The sequence below is a fragment of the Salvelinus alpinus genome, chromosome 23, assembly GCF_045679555.1.
Source record: "Salvelinus alpinus chromosome 23, SLU_Salpinus.1, whole genome shotgun sequence".
Taxonomy (NCBI): domain Eukaryota; kingdom Metazoa; phylum Chordata; class Actinopteri; order Salmoniformes; family Salmonidae; genus Salvelinus; species Salvelinus alpinus.
In genome coordinates, this window is record NC_092108.1 from 44,677,537 (window position 1) to 44,697,497 (window position 19,961).

A 19,961-nucleotide genomic window follows, 5' to 3' on the forward strand; every position below is an offset into this window, starting at 1 on the left:
AAGAGCATTTCATATTTTTTTCTCACCCAACTTTTAACCTAAATCCAATGACATGGCGATACATTTATTTGATTTCACGTTGAATTCATGTTAGTTGACAACTCAACCAAATGATCAATCAAAACTAGACATCGGAACTGAAGTCTGTGCCCAGTGGGATTTGAACAGTGACAACTACACAGGAAGTATTTCCTAACATTTACATACACATATACTGATATGCTCTGATATATGTTGATTATTGCCTACAATATGACAAGTGATGAAGTAGAAAAACATAAAACCTTAAAAAAAAAAGGAATGACAAAAAAAATATCACTCACTTGACTCTGATGGGAGACATTTCAGGTTATTGATAGTAGAAAATAATGAATGCTAATCAATGATCAATGCTACACCGTAAATATATTACCTATAGGGGTATATACTATAGAGAAAACAAAAACAAGAATAGGTCATGTAATAGAGACTGTTTAATGTTGACATTTCAGCACAACAATATAGATTGAATAGAGTTAAACAATGATAACATCCACAAAATGAAAACAAACGATGAGGGGTTTCTCAACTACTTGTGTTACAGTAAATAGCACCACACACAAGAAGACATTGTGTGTGGACAGATGGAATGAGGCAGTAGGCATCTTGAGGAGAGAGAACTTACATATAATGTAGAATTCACTTTGCGTAAAGTAGTTACCCATTAGGGAAAAGCTTATTTTTTTATATATTTTTTAAATCTTATTGTGACAATGACATACGTCCCCGTTGGGCCTGGTCTTTATTCGGCATCACAGTGGAGCCACCATAGAGAGCTATTCTATAAGAGATGATATATAATTTAATTATGTGGGAGCCACTTCCCCTTTCCAAGAATTCTCCATAATACCCATGAACCCCTTCTCCACGGAATGGTATATCAGAGAATTACGTGGGGCGACAGACAGTGAACGCATCCTACAGTAAATGGCATCCTAATCCCTACATATTGCACAACTTTTGACCAAAGCCCTATAGGCCCTGGTCCAAAGTAGTGCACTATTAGGGAAATAGGGTGAAATAGGGTGACATTCAGGGCGACAAACAGTAAACATGATAAATTAAGTCATTTGGGATTTGCTATTGATTATATTTTCTGGTAGTAATTAAATATCAGTTTCGACATATATGCGCTTGGACCCCCCCACCTAACAATATGCATGAACAATTTGGCACTAACTCACACTGCGAACACACACACACACACACACAAACCCCTTTCACCGCCCCAGACTTATAAGCTATGGATCCCAAGTGGCCCCTAGGTTGACAATTTTGTCTCTTACTTTGAAACTTACTTGAGAAGACAGGGGGTAGAGTCGAGACAAGGAGCGAGACAGTAGCTTCCTCAATCATTGATTCCGTTTTCAGAGAAGAGATGTCAAACCCAGACAAAGTTTACCCCTGAATGTTTCATGCCAACTCTCTGTGGCAGGGAGGCAAGAGGTTTTCCATGTATTGTATGACTCACGTCATTCTCCCTCCCTAAGACGCTGTCGTGTGTGTGCTCCTACATGTGGACACACACGTGATATAGGACACAGCACCAGAAAAAAATAACACACACACACACACACACACACATATACAAACACACACCGCCATTCATCAGTTAATGCAACAGAGGTCAGGAGTTGGCACTTTCATTGAGAGGGCCTGCCACTGCCAGAACACTTTAACACGGGCAGACTTGATATAACACTTGTTATAACGTGTCATGACACCCTTGTAATGTAATGACACTGTAATAACGCATGGAGCAGAAAATATTACTTTCACCAAATTAAAATTCACAAAGTTACTGTATTTCATGTGATCCATGTGTGTGTATATGTCTGTAATTTCGTTATGTTGTGTTGTCGCTGCCTTATCAATGTGTGCTTTATTTCTACCCGTATATGCGTTGCATTGTGCGCTGGGATTCGTATACGGTGATGTTGCATAAACGCTTTAGCCATCACGTGTCCATTGACACTTCGAACTAAGGTGAGACCCAATTAAATAGGGATGTACTTGAATGCTGCAGTATATAAAACAATATAATATAAAACTGATGTTTACGAAATTAACTCATAACCCAATGGAATTTGAATGGTATTAGTGTGAATGCCATTGGGCCAAGTTGTCTCTGTAGCACTAGATGATATAACATTCTTCACTCCTCCATTTCAAACTGAAGAAAGACTCTAGTCCCATTGTCCCATGAAAAAAATGTGGTACCGACGTGCTTCTCAAATTCGTGGACAGTTTGGGGTTGACCGCGTGTAGGGACGACAACAGCACACCGTTCTTTTGGAGATCCGCGCTCTCCCTCTCTCTCTTACGCATACACGTACACTCTCTCTCTCGCTCTCTCTCTCTCTCTCTCTAACATGCACGTGTACAGACACACACTCTCCCTTGCTCCGCTGCCCCTCCTGTCCCTCTCTCTGTTGTCTCTCTCTCTCTCCGTGCCCCTCTCATTTTTTCCGTGCCCCGTTGAATTCCTCATCCAAACCTCAATCACGTATGATTGCGTAGAGTGAGAGAGCTCGAAAGGTGAGCCCATTCACGCTTTCCTGTCGGCGAGAGCACACGCCACACATCCATACGGAACGCATTGGAAATACTCCTTTAGGCTACACCAATGGTTTTGTAGGCAATAAGAAAAAAGGCGTTTTGGGAAATCGTTATAGCCTACCTACGGACAATAATAACAACAAAACGCATATTTGTTTTCTCTCATCGTAAAAGCCCAATCACCATGTTGCTGCTGCATTCTCGCAGACCATTATCTTTCCTGGACAGTGCTCGCGGGGTCTGCTACTGGTAGAGAGGCTGGCGCGCTGGCACAAATGCCCGTAGTCCTCGAGAGCGAGTGGGGCAGCCAAATAGACAGTCGCCTAGCTCTCGTCGCCTCTCGATTCGGCGTTGTATTTGGCTTAATACGTTGAAAAGTTATGAGGCGTTGCATTAACGCTGCTGTTGATGAAAGTGTTTACAGTGAAGTTTAAGGTGTCTCGAATGCATTATGGTGCTGGATATTTTGCCACTTACCGACTTTCCGTGCACATGAGGATTGCACAGAGGGGTCAGTCGATCTTGTCAGATTTGGCGCCATTCAACCGGAATACCTGAGACTCAATTGTGTGCACGCACGCTCTGACAACACACACACTTATTTACCACTGTTGTAATTTTATTTTTATTTTTAAATAGCCTACATTTTGTAGCCATGCTTTTATCCATGCGTAAATTGGCGGCATATGTTTTATGAGTCAATGGCATTTGACGCTTTCCCTGCAAGGAATTTGTGACTGTAGGCTGGTATCGTTCCCCAGGATGCAGTATAAAGCCCGATGATGCGCGGGACTTGGTGGATTTTCTAAAGTGGATCGGAATGACATTTGAGTAAACCCCCGTGGACCGTAAATTCGATTTTCTCCACCCGGTTCTTTTTGCACCAAACAGCCGCACACAACTCGACATCTGTCCAACGATTCTGGGCTCGGTTTCGGTTCGGCTCGCCCGCGAGGGAGATGGCCGCAATCGCCAGCTCCTTGATCCGACAGAAACGCCAAGCGAGGGAGTCAAACAGTGACCGGGTCTCCACTACTAAACGGCGCCCCAGCCCCAGCAAAGACCCACGTTCCATATGCGAGCGGCATTTCTTGGGGGTCTTCAGCAAAGTCCGTTTCTGCAGCGGCAAGAAAAGACCAGCCGCTCGGCGGCGACCAGGTCAGTGCTGTAGTTTTGTGTGCAACGGTTCCCCCTGCCTCTGCCCCTCGACCGAGCCTAGCTAAGACACTACTGCAGTCGAAGGCTCTAGCTAGCCTATCTAAAAAGGCTGCAGGTAGATTTATCCGCGGTGCCTGAGAATGCGATGCGAAAAGTCCACCTGTTCCATAGCTCACATAGCTCTGTCGAGAACCACCGCAAGACACTACAGTTTACCCACATCCTACCGTATCAGCCTCAATGCAAAACTATGTATATGTTGTGACGTTACCAATATGTATGTTATATTGCTGTGGTCAGAATGATCGTTTATCTTGGCACCATTATTGCCATCCTATCATATAGTCAAATGCTGTGCATTTCTATTAGAAGGCAAGGCAAATATTGGCTTACATATATTAACATTTATTTTTAATCCAGATTTTTTTTTACATCTCCCTTGCCAAGTAGAATAATGCTACCTTAAAGAATTCAATAATGAATGCAAATTGAGACTTAGTGAAGATAAGTTGCACCACAGTGCACCAAGGCTCTTTTGAGATGAAATGTTTAATGGTAAATGTTTATTGCAGTTTAGTGAGGTAGCTATAGTGATTAAGAGGCTACCCAGCCGTATTGATGGACACAGGCTCCGTTCCTACTATGCTAAGGTATCATTCTTCCCATCCTCCTGGTGCACAGATAAAGAGGAACGGGCAAATCATTCCTTATCGAACCAAAGGCTGTCATGTAATGTACAGCAGGTGCACCATCCCCACAGACAGACAGGGAGACAGACAGGCCAAAACCACAGACAGGCAGGCAGGCAGACCAGAACCAAATACAGACAGACAGACAGAAGAGAAACACAGACAGACAGACCAGAATCACAGACAAACCAAAACCACAGACAGAGAGACCAGAACCATAGACAAACTGACAGACCAAAACCACAGACAGACAGACCGGAACCATAGACAAACTGACAGACCAGAACCACAGACAGACCAACACCACAGACAGATGGACCAGAATCACAGACAGAACAGGACCGTAGACAGACAGACAGAACAGGACCATAGACAGACAGACAGAACAGGACCATAGACAGACAGACAGAACTCTCTATATGAACTATAGACCGATAGACAGACAGAACAGGACTATAGACCGATAGACAGACAGAACAGGACTATAGACCGATAGACAGACATAACAGGACCATAGACAGACAGACCGAACTGGACCATAGACAGACAGACAGACAGCACATGTCCTTTACCTCATATCCCTATACTGCTATAATGATTTTAGCATTTTGACAAACAGCCAATGCTGGAGGAATTTGTCTGTTAAAAGAATCTTGTTTTTCCTTTTATCCCCTGTAAGATGCACCCTCCAAACCTCCACAGGTGTCCCGTAAGGGCGGCAGGCTAGGTTAGTAGCTCAGCCTCCATCCGTGTGTGCTGTGTTTTTTTCCGTCTCCACCCCCCGCCCCATCTCGCGCCCATGTCGATACCCCTGTTGCGAGGGAGGGGAGGTGGGTGGGTGATGGCTTATAGCACCTGTCTGGTGCCGGTGACCCCTCTGCTGATTTGTTTGACACTATGCTTTCAATTTTTATTTTTGTATTTTTATTTATTCCTTGTAACGCTCTCTTCCAGTAGTCTCTTTGTCCTTGGCTACTCTCTCCCTCTCGTTTCTTGTCTCAGTCTTTCAGTTCGTATGTGTCAGATCAGTTTTTATTCTCTCTCTTCGTTTTCCTCCTCCAGTGTGTCTTTGTTTGTGTTTAACATGTGTGTCACATGTGGAGCATTGCTGTGTGACTGGGTGGCGGTCTGTTTATTTGTGTGCGTCGACCTGCTGTGTTTTCCCTGTCTAACTTGTCGACGATCGCAGTTGAGGTGATCATTCGCCATTTCATGGTCATAACGCCATTTGTCAACATACCCAAATGTCCCTGTGTATGTCTCTGCATCGGTACACGTAAAGTTGTGCAATTTTGAATGGCTCCAGTCAGCATTCATACACACAGGCACATTCTCCCGTACTAGGCATATCCCAAGCGCAAAAACAGGTCATTTGCTCCTTCACTGTCCACCCGTTTCTCTCAAACTCATACTTAAAACACTCCCTCGCCCTCTATTTCTTTCTCCTCTCACACATACCAGCATACTTCACTTGCACGTAACCGCACCCGCGCACACAACACAACACACAACACGCACGTCCATTCTGTTTCCCGCCCCTCTGAATGGAGCTGACGCGCTCTGCTGTCAGGGATTACTTAGCCCTTTATTTACAGAAGTGCAGTTATCACATGTGATTTAGTGAGGTCCCCCCAGCTAGCCCCCACTCTCTCTGCCCTACCCATGATGGATGATGGCGGGCCTGTCCCAGAGATTGATGGCTCCACCCCCGAAGGGAAGTGAGTTGTGGGTTGATGGACAGAATAGTGTACAGCTGAGGCGACATGAACCTCCACTGCTGCGAGGTCAGCTTGCAGGCCAACCCTGGGCTCAACTACAGTATGGATCAAATGCCACTAATCTGCTCCAGGACCAGCTCTGTAGGCCTACAGATCCACTGTGGACACTAGCCATGATTCTGATGCTACACCATCAGCCTTATCTGAACCCGTCCACATGTTCCCACTACACCTCTAAAGATCTGATCTTGATCAATGAATGGTTTGTTTAATTTAAAGACCAAGAAAATTCAATTGAATAATGAACTTGCATCCAAACACAATTTTGTTTGTTTAGCAAAGTGAAGGCAAAGTGAAGGATTAATTATGCGACTTTCACTCTCAGTTTGATGATGAACGTTATTTTAAACTTTCACAGATTATACGATGGTTGATCCAGTTGGATCACAACTGCCTTAACTTCAACCGTGCTTCAAATTAACCTTTGCATGACTCCATAAGCAGCATCACTTCCACAATATACAGTGCCTTTGGAAAGTAATCAGACCCCTTGACTTTTTCCACATTTAGTTAGGTCACAGCCTTATTCTAAAATTGATTCAATCGTTTTTTCCCCTCATCAATCTACACACAATAGCCAATAATGACAAAGCAAAAACAAGCTTTTAGAAATGTATGCTAATTTATAATAATAATAAAAAAGGAAATGGCACATTTACATAAGTATTCAAACTCAGTACTTCGTTGAATCACCTTTGGCAGTGATTACAACCTTGAGTCTTCTTGGTATGACACTACAAGCTTGGCACACCTGTATATAGAGAGTTTCTCCCATTCTTCTCTGCAGATCCTCTCAAGCACTGTCAGGTTTGATGGACAGCTATTTTCAGGTCTCTCCAGAGATGTTCGATCGGGTTCAAGTCCGGGCTCTGGCTGGCCCACTCAAGGATTTTCAGAGACTTGTCCTGAAGCCACTCCTGCGTTGTCTTGGCTTTGTGCTTAGGGTCGTTGTCCCGTTGGAAGATGAACCTTCGCCCCAGTCTGAGGTCCTGAGTGCTCTGGAGCAGGTTTTCATCAAGGATCTCTGTATTTTGCTCCGTTCATCTTTGCCTTGATCCTGACTAGTCTCCCAGTCCCCTGCCACTGAAAAACATCCCCACAGCATGATGCTGCCACCACCATGCTTCACTGTAGGGATGGTGCCAGGTTTCCTCCAGATGTAACGCTTAGCATTCAGGTCAAAGAGTTCAATCTTGTTTTCATTAGACCAGAGAACATTGTTTCTCATGGTCTTAGAGTCTTTAGGTGCCATTGGCAAACTCCAAGCGGGCTGTGCCTTTTACTGAGGAGTAGCTTCCGTCTGGTCACTCTACCATAAAGGCCTGATTGGTGGAGTGCTGCAGAGATGGTTGTCCTTCTGGAAGGTTCCCCCATTTCCATAGAGGAACTCTAGAGCTCTGTCAGAGTGACCATCAGGTTTTTGGTCACCTCCCTGACCAAGGCCCTTCTCCCCCGATTTCTCAGTTTGGCCAGGAGGGCAGCTCTAGGAAGAGTCTTGGTGGTTCCAAACTTCTTCCATTTAAGAACGATGGAGGCCACTGTGTTCTTGGGGACCTTCGACGCTGCAGAATTTTTTTTGGTACCCTTCTCCAGATCTGTGGCTCGACACAATCCCGTCTCGGCGCTCCAGGGACAATTCCTTCAACCTCATGGCTTGGTTTTTGCACGGACATGCACTGTCAACTGTGTGTCCTTATATAGACAGGTGTGTGCCTTTCCAAATCATGTCCAATCAATTGAATTTCCCACAGGTGGACTCCAATCAAGTTGTAGAATCATCTCAAGGATGAACAATGGAAACAGGATACACCTGAGCTCAATTTCGTGTCTCATAGCAATGGGTCTGAATACTTATGTAAATAAGTATTTTTTTAAAATATATTAACAAACATTTTTCTAAATCTGTTTTATCTTTGTCATTATGGGGTATTGTGTGTAGATTGCTGAAGATTTTTATTTATTTAATACATTTTAGACTAAGGCTGTAACGTAACAAAATGTGGAAAAAGTCAACGGGTCTGAATACTTTCCAAAGGCACTGTAGGTGCTCCTTTCATGCCTCTGCTGTTCAATCCAAATCGAACACGTGCTTTCATAAAGGCCAAATATTGAACGACCAAAAATCCCAAATGCAAGATAGTTTACTCCGAATCTATTTTCACTGCTAAGTGCTACCGGTGATGAGCTCCATCGAAATGAAACTATCCACACAATCAAAATAACTGCATGTGAATCATTCCTGAGAGTTCGCAGATGATTGCTTCTCACAGCGTGATCTTCTAGCACCCCCACCCTTTCCCAACGATAAACAGTCTCATTCACACATACATTTTTTTCTTGCCTTGGGAGAGACGACTCCTATAGCCTTGGGCTAAAACTCCGTATCCACCTGCACCCTCACAAGTGTTGATTGCTGCAACCAGAGCCCAGCACTAGCTCGGCTCTCCTCCAAATATCATCAGCACCACCAAGTTGGAAGGTAACTCAGAGTTATTTATAGATGGTATAACATTTTGGGCCGACTCTCCTCAGGATATAACCATAGCCTTTTGATTTGGGGATCAGTTGTGGTGTTGAAAGCCCTAAACGGCACAATCAACATACAGTTGTGGATTTTTGTTACTCAAACCCACATTATGAAGTCCCGGCTCACCGACGTTACCAGGCCCATCTAGGAGCAAACTGTTACTTAGGGCAGAATACCAGTTTGAGATGATTGTGCACAACTGTTGTTTTTGCACAAATATCCCAACGACATCAGTTCATTGTTTACCCAAAAGTTCAACTTAAGCACATAAAAGGTTAGGATTCATCCCTTGGTGAACAGTGACAATCTGAATATTCCCACAAGGCAATCATCTGATAAAAATTGTGAAGAACAGGCAAATCTCAACCCTCAAAACCCCCAAACTTAGGCCAGTTGCTGTTGCACCATAATATACTGTATTACATTTCAGATTACATCATTACCTTCAAGAACCACTCATTAACATCACCAGTCTACAAGAGTGCAGTAGATATACATCATTGTTACAGATGCATCCGGATTCGAGGGTCAGTTTGTCATATAAATGTTAGGAGATACCTTAGCTAGCAAGTTGGCAGTACAACAAGGTAACAGTTAAGATGTGTAGGTTACTGTCGTGACTACGAGCCCACCCATTGATTCTCTTGAATTTTCTTGTTCTATGCCAAGTCAATTCTCACCCCTGACCCCAATCTGGAACCCAGGCTTTTTACCGTTAACCACATCCCCAACATCTGTTTAACTAGTTTGTCAATGTGAGCAGCAGTGGCGAGGTGTGACGTGATAGGGGCGTGGTCTGACGTGCCCCTGGGGGGTGGGGCGTGGTGGGGGTCTGTCCTTTGTTTCAGAGCCGCAGCTGAAAGGCATCGTGACACGATTGTTCAGCCAGCAGGGCTTCTACCTGCAGATGCAGCCGGACGGCTCTATCGATGGCAGCAAGGACGAGAACAGCGACTACAGTGAGTAATTGGGTTCGGCACTACGACTCCCAGCATGCCGCATGGTTACCACTGGCCCAATTCCAATTTCTTAAAAGCGTGTCCTTCCTTTTCTCGACAGAATACTGGTTAGACATGATTTGACAGGTGAACGCAAGGGCCCCACCACACAGCTTTCACCTGTCTAGTCATTTCTAATCAGTGATTACTTTAAGGAAGGAAGGAAGCACTTTTAAAGAGTCTGAACTGGGATACTCACGTTACCCCATTTAGTATGACTTCCTTTACGGTATGGTATGATCAAAGCATGACAGACTTGCTAAGCTAGCCAATTTGGCCTGCTATTTAGTATTTACTGTGAAACAAAACGTGTGTGCAAATGTGTGTGCAGTTTTGTTATAGTTAAGTGCTAACATCTACTGCCAAGATATATAACTATGTAAAATACACCAGCTGCGAACAATCAATTGGGCGAACTTTTAAACAATGTCTTGCAGATTAGCAATTTGCATATATAATTTTTTGCCTCTTGTGACAGTTTTAGACAATATTACACATCAGTGTAATATTGAGAAATAAACAGCCTAGGGTTTGTGTCAAATCCATTAGAATTTTGATTGAAAAGAAAAACTATTTGGATAAAAATTTTCATGTCCAACTGAGAACACTAAAATATGTTTTTTTTAATATCAAATGGAAGCACCTCCCGGCGCCTAGCAAAACATCCCTTGTGTGCCACTGTGTGGATGTAAGTACCACATTAACCAGGTTTCCATTCAACCTTTTTATGCAAGTCAAGCACTTTGGATAAAGAATGTCAAAACGCCTGATGGAAACAGAAAATGTGTCAGTAAACGTTCCAATTGTCGACAAAACAAAAAATGCTAGACCAGGTAAGGATCTTTTTGTCGGTAAAATGAATTATGCGAGAAATGTCGGTAGAAATGCTTTTATGGACAAATATTTATATAATAACCATATATATCGAAGTCAACTTGGATTCACGCGGTGACGTGTGGTCCTCCCACTACAACTTGTCGGGGAAAGCATGCAGTTTATTAGGCTACATTAAATAAGTTATAGTTATGATGAACTTCACAGGGTGGTGAAAGTGCAAGGTGATGAGCTTGATGCTCCTTTCTAATAAATATTGAGGGTCTTATTCTGGTGACATAATCATCGATGCTTAGCTGCCGTTTGACAAATTCAAATAATTTTGGTCTTTTGTCCATAATTATCTCATAATGTAGGCTATACCCACACTGTATCTGTGAGCTGTTGGCTAGAGCACAAGTGCCAATACCAGAGTGGGCACACGCTATATAACTCAACATGTTTGGTGAGAAAACCATCAGTAGAGTTGAAAATGTGATGAAAACATATTTAACTTGTATTTTTTATTCAATGTATGGGAATTTAACAGCAAAGGGTATTTTTATGTGCATTACATCATCACGCACAGCCTTTTATCCGCAACAAGTCAAATTCATGGTAAACCCATCTGGTGGGAAATTGCACATATTGTTTTAATGCAAATCTTAGAATATTCGCATGAAAATCTGTCACCAATTGGATGGAAACCTAGTTAGTGTTTTGATTTATTCAGGTCTAAAGCCTGTGATTATCACAACTGCACTTTCGCTGTGGATGTTCATGGCGGGGAATAAATCCAATCGAAGGAACTTCATTCTCAGGAGAAATCTGGTCCAAAGGATCATTCCACGAGTCATTTCCTTCCACTTTTACAGTGGTCGCTCGCTCCAAATCATCTGTTTGCCATGCACCGAAGCAGTAATCTTTACAGTGTCTCCCTAGGAACCTTGTCACAGTGAAGAAACAGCTTTCCCTAAAGGAGTCACCCTGGAGGAAAGTGTCTCAGGGGGTAACAGTCTCTGCATTGTGAACAATCCCTCAGGAATAGGGTAAGCCCCAGGATCAGTATTTATGTCGAACAACAGCTTCCTAGTTGCCAGTGGCGCTACTCAAGGACTACTTTGCCCTCTAGGAACCGTAGTTGAGAGAATGCCAAGAGTGTGCAAAGCTGTCATAAAGGCAAAGGGTGGCTACTTTGAAGAATCTAAAATATATTTGTTTAACAGTTTTTTGGTTACTACATGACTCCATATGTGTTATTTCATAGTTTTGATGTCTTCACTGTTATTCTACAATTTAGAAAATAGTAAAAATAAAGAAAAACCCTTGAATGAGTAGGTGTGTCCAAACTTTTGACTGGTACTCTATATTATATATATATATATATATAATAGTGTAATAAGGTAGTGTATATCTATATTATATATATATATATATATATATATATATATATATATATACATACACTACCGTTCAAAAGTTTGGGGTCACTTAAAAATGTTCATGTTTTTGAAAGAAAAGCAAATTTTTTGTCCATTAAAATACAATCAAATTGATCAGAAATACAATGTAGACATTGTTAATGTTGTAAATGACTATTGTAGCTGGAAACGGCTGATTTTTTATGGAATATCTACATAGGCGTACAGAGGTCCATTATCAGCAACCATCACTCCTGTGTTCCAATGTCACGTTGTGTTAGCTAATCCAAGTTTATAATTTTAAAAGGCTAATTGATCATTAGAAAACCCTTTTGCAATTATGTTAGCACAGCTGAAAACTGTTGTTCTGATTAAAGAAGCAATACAACTGGCCTTCTTTAGACTAGTTGAATATCTGGAGCATCAGCATTTGTGGGTTCGATTACAGGCTCAAAATGGCCAGAAACAAAGAACTTTCTTCTGAAACTCGTCAGTCTATTCTTGTTCTGAGAAATGAAGGCTATTCCATGCAAGAAACTGAAGATCTCGTACAACGCTGTGTACTACTCCCTTCACAGAACAGCACAAACTGTCTCTAACCAGAATAGAAAGAGGAGTGGGAGGCCCCGGTGCACAACTGAGCAAGAGGACAAGTACATTAGAGTGTCTAGTTTGAGAAACAGACGTCTCACAAGTCCTCAACTGGCAGCTTCATTAAATAGTACCCGCAAAACACCAGTCACAACGTCAACAGTGAAGAGGCAACTCCGGGATGCTGGCATCAATTTGATGTTATTTTAATGGACAAAAAATGTGCTTATGTTTCGAAAACAAGGACCTTTCTAAGTGACCCCAAACTTTAGAACGGTAGTGTATATGACAATTGTATCAATTGTGTAATTGCGTGAGATGATAGCATTTTGCAAACCATCTCCCCCATCGCCCCAAGATGAATGGTTCTGACCACAAAAGTTTTACTCCACTACACGCTCTACTGCTTTGATTGGTGTAACGTTAGCTAGAAAAAAGTGTCTATCCAGATATTGAAAAGGCACATGCAAAAGAACATTCAAGGAACTTATAGGACAAGAACTGTGACTTCCTTTCCTCTCTGGAGCAGGGCTCTGCTGAAAGGAGTGATAACTGGAGTGGTGTTAAGTGTTGAGGAGGATCAACTGAAGTTCGCAGTGTCTGTGACACCCGCCGTTTGGTGCGACGCAGACCCAGTGGAGAGTGTGGTGAAACAGAGAAGACACTTTCTGTACTACTGAGTTCAGATAAAGTTAAGTTAGGATGGGTCCGTTATCCCGTGAGAGCTTTTGTCTCGAATCCATTACGTTGTTTTAGGTGTCAAGCTTATAGTCATGTGGCAGCAGTGTGCATGAGGGAGTTTCCTAGATGTGAGAAAAGTTGTGTGTGTAAACTGTAGGGGTTCCTATGGTGCTGGAGATCAGAGGTGTCTGGTGAGAGAAAGGCAGGTTGAGGGTTCCAGGATCCGAGTGGTACAGAAGGTGTCGTATGATGAGGCAGTGAAGAGAGTAGGAGAGAAAGATGGGTCCAGGGTGAGGGATCTTAAGAGGCTACCTGTGAGTAGACTGAGGCCAATAGAGGGATAGGAATAACGTGCTTCAGTAAGGTTGTTCTTTTGGCATTCATGGCCACGGTTGTCAATTGTACCGCAGGACTGGAACGTAAATCACAGAGGATAGATGTTGTGGTGGAAGCTGCAGAGAAGTACTTGGGTGTACGCAGTGGCGATTTTAGCAGATAAATCTTGGTCGGGCAAACAAAAAAATATGTGGGATGCATGCCAGCATAGCCACTACACAACACAACACTAAACAATACATTAATTGCACTATAACGGTGACAAACGGTTAGGGCCTACATAAAGCTGTCCCAACAGCTGTCCCAACACCTTACCACTGCTACACCTAGCGGAGCCTTGTCTGGCAGCGAAACGGTTCATTCATCCTCATTTACTGCATTTAAAAAAAAAAAAACATAGCTGATATGGCTGACTTGCTTAAACAAATGTGGTTGAGATGTACAAACTATGGCATAAGGGGACGACAAGCGGATAAGAGGCAATCCGTAATTTCGATTAAGACATTAATGAGCGAGCGATGACGGACGTAATCAATATAACTATTTGTTCAGCACTTTTGAAATGTACAGAGACAGAATTCAGAACATGGGCCGTTCTTCCATTGTACTCCCTGTACACCAAGTCAGAACCGTAGGATAAATAAAGGGGGCATATAAGCAGACAATGAAACTCATTTTCGATGATTACATTTCTCTAAAACAGGTTATAGGCTATATGTGCACCACCAAGAAAGAACAGTAGGTGAAATTAAGAGGTGAAAATAGACCAAATTATTAGAGTGAACCAGTTTGGGTCTTTGCGTGTCAAAAAAGGATACACGTCAAATAACACTGATTCCTTCCAAACCACTCATTGTTGAATTTGCGATTTCCAATTTGTTGTGTAATGTTTATAGCCGATGAGCACCGATACATTTTATCTATTATTTCTCGTCATTATTTCTCTTCATTTGACAAGGATTAAAAAGGATTTGCCAGTAGATTGTCGACTTGATTCATGATGATGACTGCTAGCTAAGATTTTGAAAGTAAGATGTTGACATGATCAGCTACTGTACATACAACGTGATTTGATGTCATTTTATCTGTGGCCAATGACCTTGAGCCTTCTTGGCTCTTGGCTTCTTTGCTCAAGGGCTCGTCTAATGTAACTCTATGGCAGGACCCAAAGGGTATAAATGTTCGATGTCTACCCTTACTAAGGACTTAGACCTGAAAGCCAGTTTCTCATGAGAGCCAGTTTCATCATAGTGCTTGATGGTTTTTCCGACTGCACTTGAAGAAACTTTCAAAGTTCTTGAAACTTTCCGTATTGACTGACCTTCATGTCTTAAAGTAATGATGGACTCTTTGCTTATTTGAGCTGTTCTTGTCATAATATGGACTTGGTCTTTTACCAAATAGAGCTATCTTCTGTTTTCCACCACTACCATGTCACAACACAACTGATTGGCTCAAACGCATTAAGGAAAGAAATTCCACAAATGAACTTTTAACAAGGCACACCTGTTAATTTAAATGCATTCCAGGTGACTACCTCATGAAGCTGGTTGAGAGAATGCCAAGAGTGTGCAGAGCTGTCATCAAGGCAAAGGGTGGCTATTTGAAGAATCTCAAATATAAAATATGTTTTGATTTGTTTAACACTTTTTTGGTTACTACATGATTCCATATGTGTTATTTCATAGTTTTGATGTCTTCACTATTATTCTACAATGTAGAAAATAGTACAAATAAAGAAAAACACTTGCATCTCGAGTGGCACAGTGGTCTTAGGCACTGCATCGCAGTGCTATCTGTGCCACTAGAGATCCTGGTTCGAATGCAGGCTCTGTCGCAGCCGGCCGTGACTGGGAGACCCATGGGGCGGTGCACAATTGGCCCAACGTCGTCCGGGTTACAGGCTGACTACACTGTGCGCTCGCGTTGCAAAATAATTTTTGAAATCTATACTATTCAATTATTGCACCCACACTGCTCACGCACGCCAACGAGCGTCTGAGTTTGTCATTCATAATACAGCAATTCTTTCCCCACCCACAGCATTATCCCACAATGCACCATAATTTACAGTATGCTGCAGTAAAACATTTCTGAGTATTTTACTGTTGATAATACCCCAAATGACCATATAAATGACCGTTTTCCATTACAGTGTGGTTTGGGTCAGTGGTATCTCGGAAATCTTCTCAATACCCAGTAATGCTGGCCGTGGGATGGAGGAGTGCAGTAAACTGCAGTAAATAATTCAGTAAATAGAACTAAAAATACCTCCTTCTCCATTTGTACCAAATTAATAATTCCCTCTGCGAGAAGCTTCATGTTCAGCGACAGACTGAAGACGACACAGAGAGGGAAGGAGAGAAAAACCTGGCCTAGCTGGCTCATGATGTCTTAATGTTATAACTTCTGTTTATTGTATAACCAGATTGCAACCAACTGCACTGTTGTTCATTTGAAGTGCTTTTACTGATTGGAATGATTGAAAATTGCACTCTGGTTCATTCAACCTTCTATTCAATTTTTCTGAAATCAAATTATGGTTTTGTCATATCAATGTGATTTTTTAAAATTGAATGAACACTTCTAAGTTGCTTTCAACACCTTGCGCATGTGCGTTGAATTGCGGTGGGGGCAATATAGCGGCGGCAGCCTATCAGAGGAGTTGGAGGCATGGCTAATTTGGGGTGTGGCTTTCAGGTTGTAATTTTATACTAAAGAGTCTGATAAGGTTTCTGTGTTAAGGTAGCCTTTGCTTGGTTATGATATTGTGCTTGCTAAATGTGAAGGTCTTCTGTAAATAATATAATATTTTATTATTACAATTTTTCAAGCTGTTGAATAAACTTAGTTTACAGGGAATTTATTTCATTCCAAAGTAAAAACAAGATGGTTTGTATTTACATTAAATATTAGTCTGTATTTGTTATTTATTAGGTTTAACCAAAGGGGAAAAGTTGAACTTGAAATATAGGTTTGTTAATAATCAAATATAACAGTTGACATTGAATCATATAATTGGTTTCAACAAATGTAGTGTCTTTCAATTGGGAAAGACAAACTCATTTACTAGTAACCAATTGAGGTATTTTTGGCTGGGTCATTTTTTACATTGTGGTTTCTTTCAAAACCAGGTAAAGATGCATTTTTGCCATGATGAAATCAAATTATTCAAATTGTCATGGTAAAGACGTCATATTTTGGTTGTTACCTGGTTAGATATCCAGATTACAACCAGATAAAAACTGCTTGCTAAAAACCTTTCCCTAGACAACCCCTATACAACGTGCCCATGAACATTTTTAGAATACAGTAAGAATACAGTAAGAGAGAGCTGGAGAACTGTTGAGCAATAGTTACTAATAGGCATGTAGGGAAAGGAGGGAGGTTTGAGAAAGGAGAGGGAGAGAAACGGAAAGTGAAAGCTTGGCATTCAGATCCTATTGATCTGTGTGATGGATTATTAGAATAATAGATTACCTCCACCCTTGAACCGCTCGACCTCCGACCTCTGCTACATTATGTGATGCCGCGATGGCAGGAATAATTTACTTTCAGGAGACGGTTTGGTTGTACTTTTGGGATCAGCGGAAAAAACACTAACTGCATACTAGGTGTGACCAGCTATGGTGAAACCAAACAGACATTTCAATTACATTAACTTTCCTCCAATAAAGAATGGTCCATGCTTATTCTTTAGGCAGCAAGCTGAAGGCAAATCTGACAAGGATAAACTGTTGATTTCAGAGAACAGGAGGAATTCATGCACAAATACAAAACATTCTGTTTAATTATCCAAAATTAGGCATTTGGTTTCTAAATGTCATGATATTTGTTGGTGGGTTGATAGAGCTGGTTTAGGGTGCAGGCGGCTGCATTTACAGTACTGAGTGGGCGTTTTATTGGTAATGTGATTGACTGGTAGGTTAGTACACAATTGCAAGAGAGTGCTGGAAACCACCATTAAATTCATTACCAACCGTGTTCAATTTTGAGTCAGCAACCCGACACTAATTTCATCGCGTATTCGGTTGATCGCTCCTCTATAAGTACCTGCACAAATTGAGGCTCATGAAGACATCACTGGTTATGGAAGACCAACTCTATATACAGTGCTAGTTCTTCGCCTGCTCTATCATCTCCATGGCTAATGCTCTTGTTTAGCATTAGCTGTTAGTGCAGCTGAGAGAGCCTTGTCTATCTGTCACAGTAAGCCCCCTACTTCATCTCACCAAATTTCACCCAAAGGATGTCCCTCAGGATTTTAGGAACTGCTCTTCCCATTTGCACGGCCCAGCATTTTCTAAACTGTCCCGGGGTTTTATTATCTACCGAGCCCATATTAGCGCATCAAACAGGCTTACCATCCCTTTTGGATTCGCCTTGGCCGATTACAGCTCCTTCGGAGGGCTGACATTCCTAGGAGTTGGCGTTCTTGAGTCACTTTGACACGTTTGTCTGCCCTTTTGATGAATGAATATTTCTGGAAATCTTTTTACACTCGCACACGGCAGGTTAGGCCAGCTTTAGCTGGTGTCTGTCAGCTAAAGTTGCAATTATAGACGTGTGAGTTACGCTTGCCTAGTTAAATGAAGGTTAAATAAATAAAAATGAAATAAAAACTCGCTGTTTGCCAATGTCTTTGCATGCATAAAGGCCATGATTGTTGAATCATTCGATAAAGTAGGGTTTTCTCTTACGGATTCGAATGTAGGACAGCTCCTGTCTCATTAGTTAAGTCACAGTTGTTGAACAAGTCAAATGAGAGCTCTGGCAGCTATTAATCATTTCATGATTTCTACTCCACACATCCTACCACTTCTCTGATCTCAGGCAATGGCAATGTAGGTCTGTCTGAGGGGACTGCATCTGGTCTGATTGAACCCTACAATATGTCTAGGTCTGTCTGAGGGGACTGCATCTGGTCTGATTGAACCCTACAATATGTCTAGGTCTGTCTGAGGGGACTGCATCTGGTCTGATTGAACCCTACAATATGTCTAGGTCTGTCTGAGGGGACTGCATCTGGTCTGATTGAACCCTACAATATGTCTAGGTCTGTCTGAGGGGACTGCATCTGGTCTGATTGAACCCTACAATATGTCTAGGTCTGTCTGAGGGGACTGCATCTGGTCTGATTGAACCCTACAATATGTCTGTGCGTTTGATGGCTGATGTAGCGGCAGCTCTCGTCCAGAACATTCTGTCTCACGCTCATGAAGTCATGCCCAAATCCTCGGCGAGACAAGTTTGGTCATCAAAGCAACACAGAGGCCTCCGTCAGAAAGTGCAACCGAGCGAGGGATGAATGAAAGAGAGAGCGAGAAAATGGAAGAAAGAAAGGAAACTATGAGGTGCTGGACAACCCCCGCCACATTGGGCCCAGAGTACAGTAGCTGGAAGATCCAACAAAGCCCTTTCAGTGTAAGTGTATCTCCCGCCTGGAGATCCTCGGGGGACAATTTATACTATAGCTAGGCGAAAGCGGCATGTCGATTTTTATTGAGTGAAATTTAATCTGCTGGGCGGACAGACGTGTGTTGGCACCTCTCCTCTAATCCCTGTGAGCTTCATCTAAGCTTTATCTGATTCCGTCACCACTTACAATCTTCTTAGTGCTCGTGCTGTATCCCTAACCACTCGACATGGAAATCCACCACTGGAGGAAGTCCACTTTAGGACAGAGTCCACCTGAGAGGGATGTCCACGTTTTGTCAAATATTTGCTCTCAGGGAAGACACTTCAAAAGGAGTGTCCACTTCAGAGGGGATTCTGCCTCAGAAGGAAAAGACATGCTGTATAACTGCAATGTCAGCCACTGTTCAAAAACGCCACTTTAAGAGGTGTCATACAGGAACATCAGTCAGGTCACACTGGTGTCAGAAGTGGGATCCATCTCCTGGGTAATTCAGTTATAATTGCGCACAGCAGGCCGTTCACAGGAACAAGTTAAATACTAAAAGTGCAAGGTCAAAAGGTCTCAGATGAGTAATACCTGTCTTTTCTCTCTCTCGCTCTTTCTCTCTCTCTCTCTCTCAATCGCTCTCTCTCTCTCTCAGCCCTGTTTAATCTAATTCCTGTGGGTCTGAGGGTGGTGGCCATCCAAGGGGTGAAGGCCGGCCTCTACATTGGCATGAACGGAGAAGGATTCCTCTACAGCTCAGTAAGAGCCACCGCCTCTCACAGGCGTGTGTGTATGTGTGTTTGTGCCTGTTGGTTTATGAGTCCATGCGTGTCTTTTAGTGTGTGTATGAATACATGCTAATGTTGTGCAGTGTGCATGCATATGTTTTTGTATTTGCTGTTCCTGTTTTGTTCCGTTAAAGGTTTTCCTTCATTGTACATTACCACATTCATTCTACATTGATACA

At 42.4% G+C, this 19,961-nt stretch overlaps 1 protein-coding gene across 3 annotated transcripts in view; it reads left to right on the forward strand.

The window, feature by feature from the left end:
• The window catches only part of LOC139551117 (fibroblast growth factor 12), a 49,496-nt gene that overhangs the window by 9,417 nt on the left and 20,118 nt on the right, over nucleotides 1-19,961 (forward strand). The window contains exons 1-4 of one of the 3 annotated variants that reach the window (XM_071362519.1): nucleotides 2,437-3,756; nucleotides 5,125-5,172; nucleotides 9,599-9,709; nucleotides 19,650-19,753. In XM_071362519.1, coding sequence (XP_071218620.1) covers nucleotides 3,558-3,756; nucleotides 5,125-5,172; nucleotides 9,599-9,709; nucleotides 19,650-19,753 — 462 coding nt within the window. In that variant the 5' untranslated portion in view covers nucleotides 2,437-3,557. Of the gene's footprint in view, nucleotides 1-2,434; nucleotides 3,757-5,124; nucleotides 5,173-9,598; nucleotides 9,710-19,649; nucleotides 19,754-19,961 lie in introns of those variants that run through there. The other 2 variants (XM_071362520.1, XM_071362521.1) reach the window with 2 other exon arrangements.